The 266-nt window shown below is 63.5% G+C and overlaps 1 protein-coding gene across 1 annotated transcript; it reads left to right on the top strand.

Moving 5' to 3' along the window:
• Window positions 1-3: 3 nt before the first annotated feature.
• SLC50A1 (solute carrier family 50 (sugar efflux transporter), member 1) lies at window positions 4-126 on the top strand (the record flags this gene model as incomplete). Its single annotated transcript, XM_010078020.1, has 1 exon — window positions 4-126. A coding segment is annotated over one exon (123 nt), but the record flags the coding sequence as incomplete, so codon positions are not given.
• Between the last annotated feature and the right edge of the window lie 140 nt (window positions 127-266).

A 266-nucleotide genomic window follows, 5' to 3' on the forward strand; every position in this document is an offset into this window, starting at 1 on the left:
CCACAGGTGAAGATTGTCCAGAGCAGGTCGACACGGTGCCTGTCCTTCCCCCTGACTGTCGCCACCTTCCTGGCATCCAGCAGCTGGACCCTCTACGGGCTGGAGCTGCGTGACCCGTACATCACGGTGCGTGGGGCCGAGGGGTGGTGTCTGGTCCCATCCCATCCCCTCCCATCCATCCCCATCCCCATCCCATCCAATCCCATCCCCATCCCATCCAATCCCATCCCATCCAATCCCACCCCCATCCCCACCCCATCCACTCC

Source organism: Pterocles gutturalis, unplaced genomic scaffold, assembly GCF_000699245.1.
Source record: "Pterocles gutturalis isolate BGI_N339 unplaced genomic scaffold, ASM69924v1 scaffold3736, whole genome shotgun sequence".
In the NCBI taxonomy this organism is placed as follows: Eukaryota; Metazoa; Chordata; class Aves; order Pterocliformes; family Pteroclidae; genus Pterocles; species Pterocles gutturalis.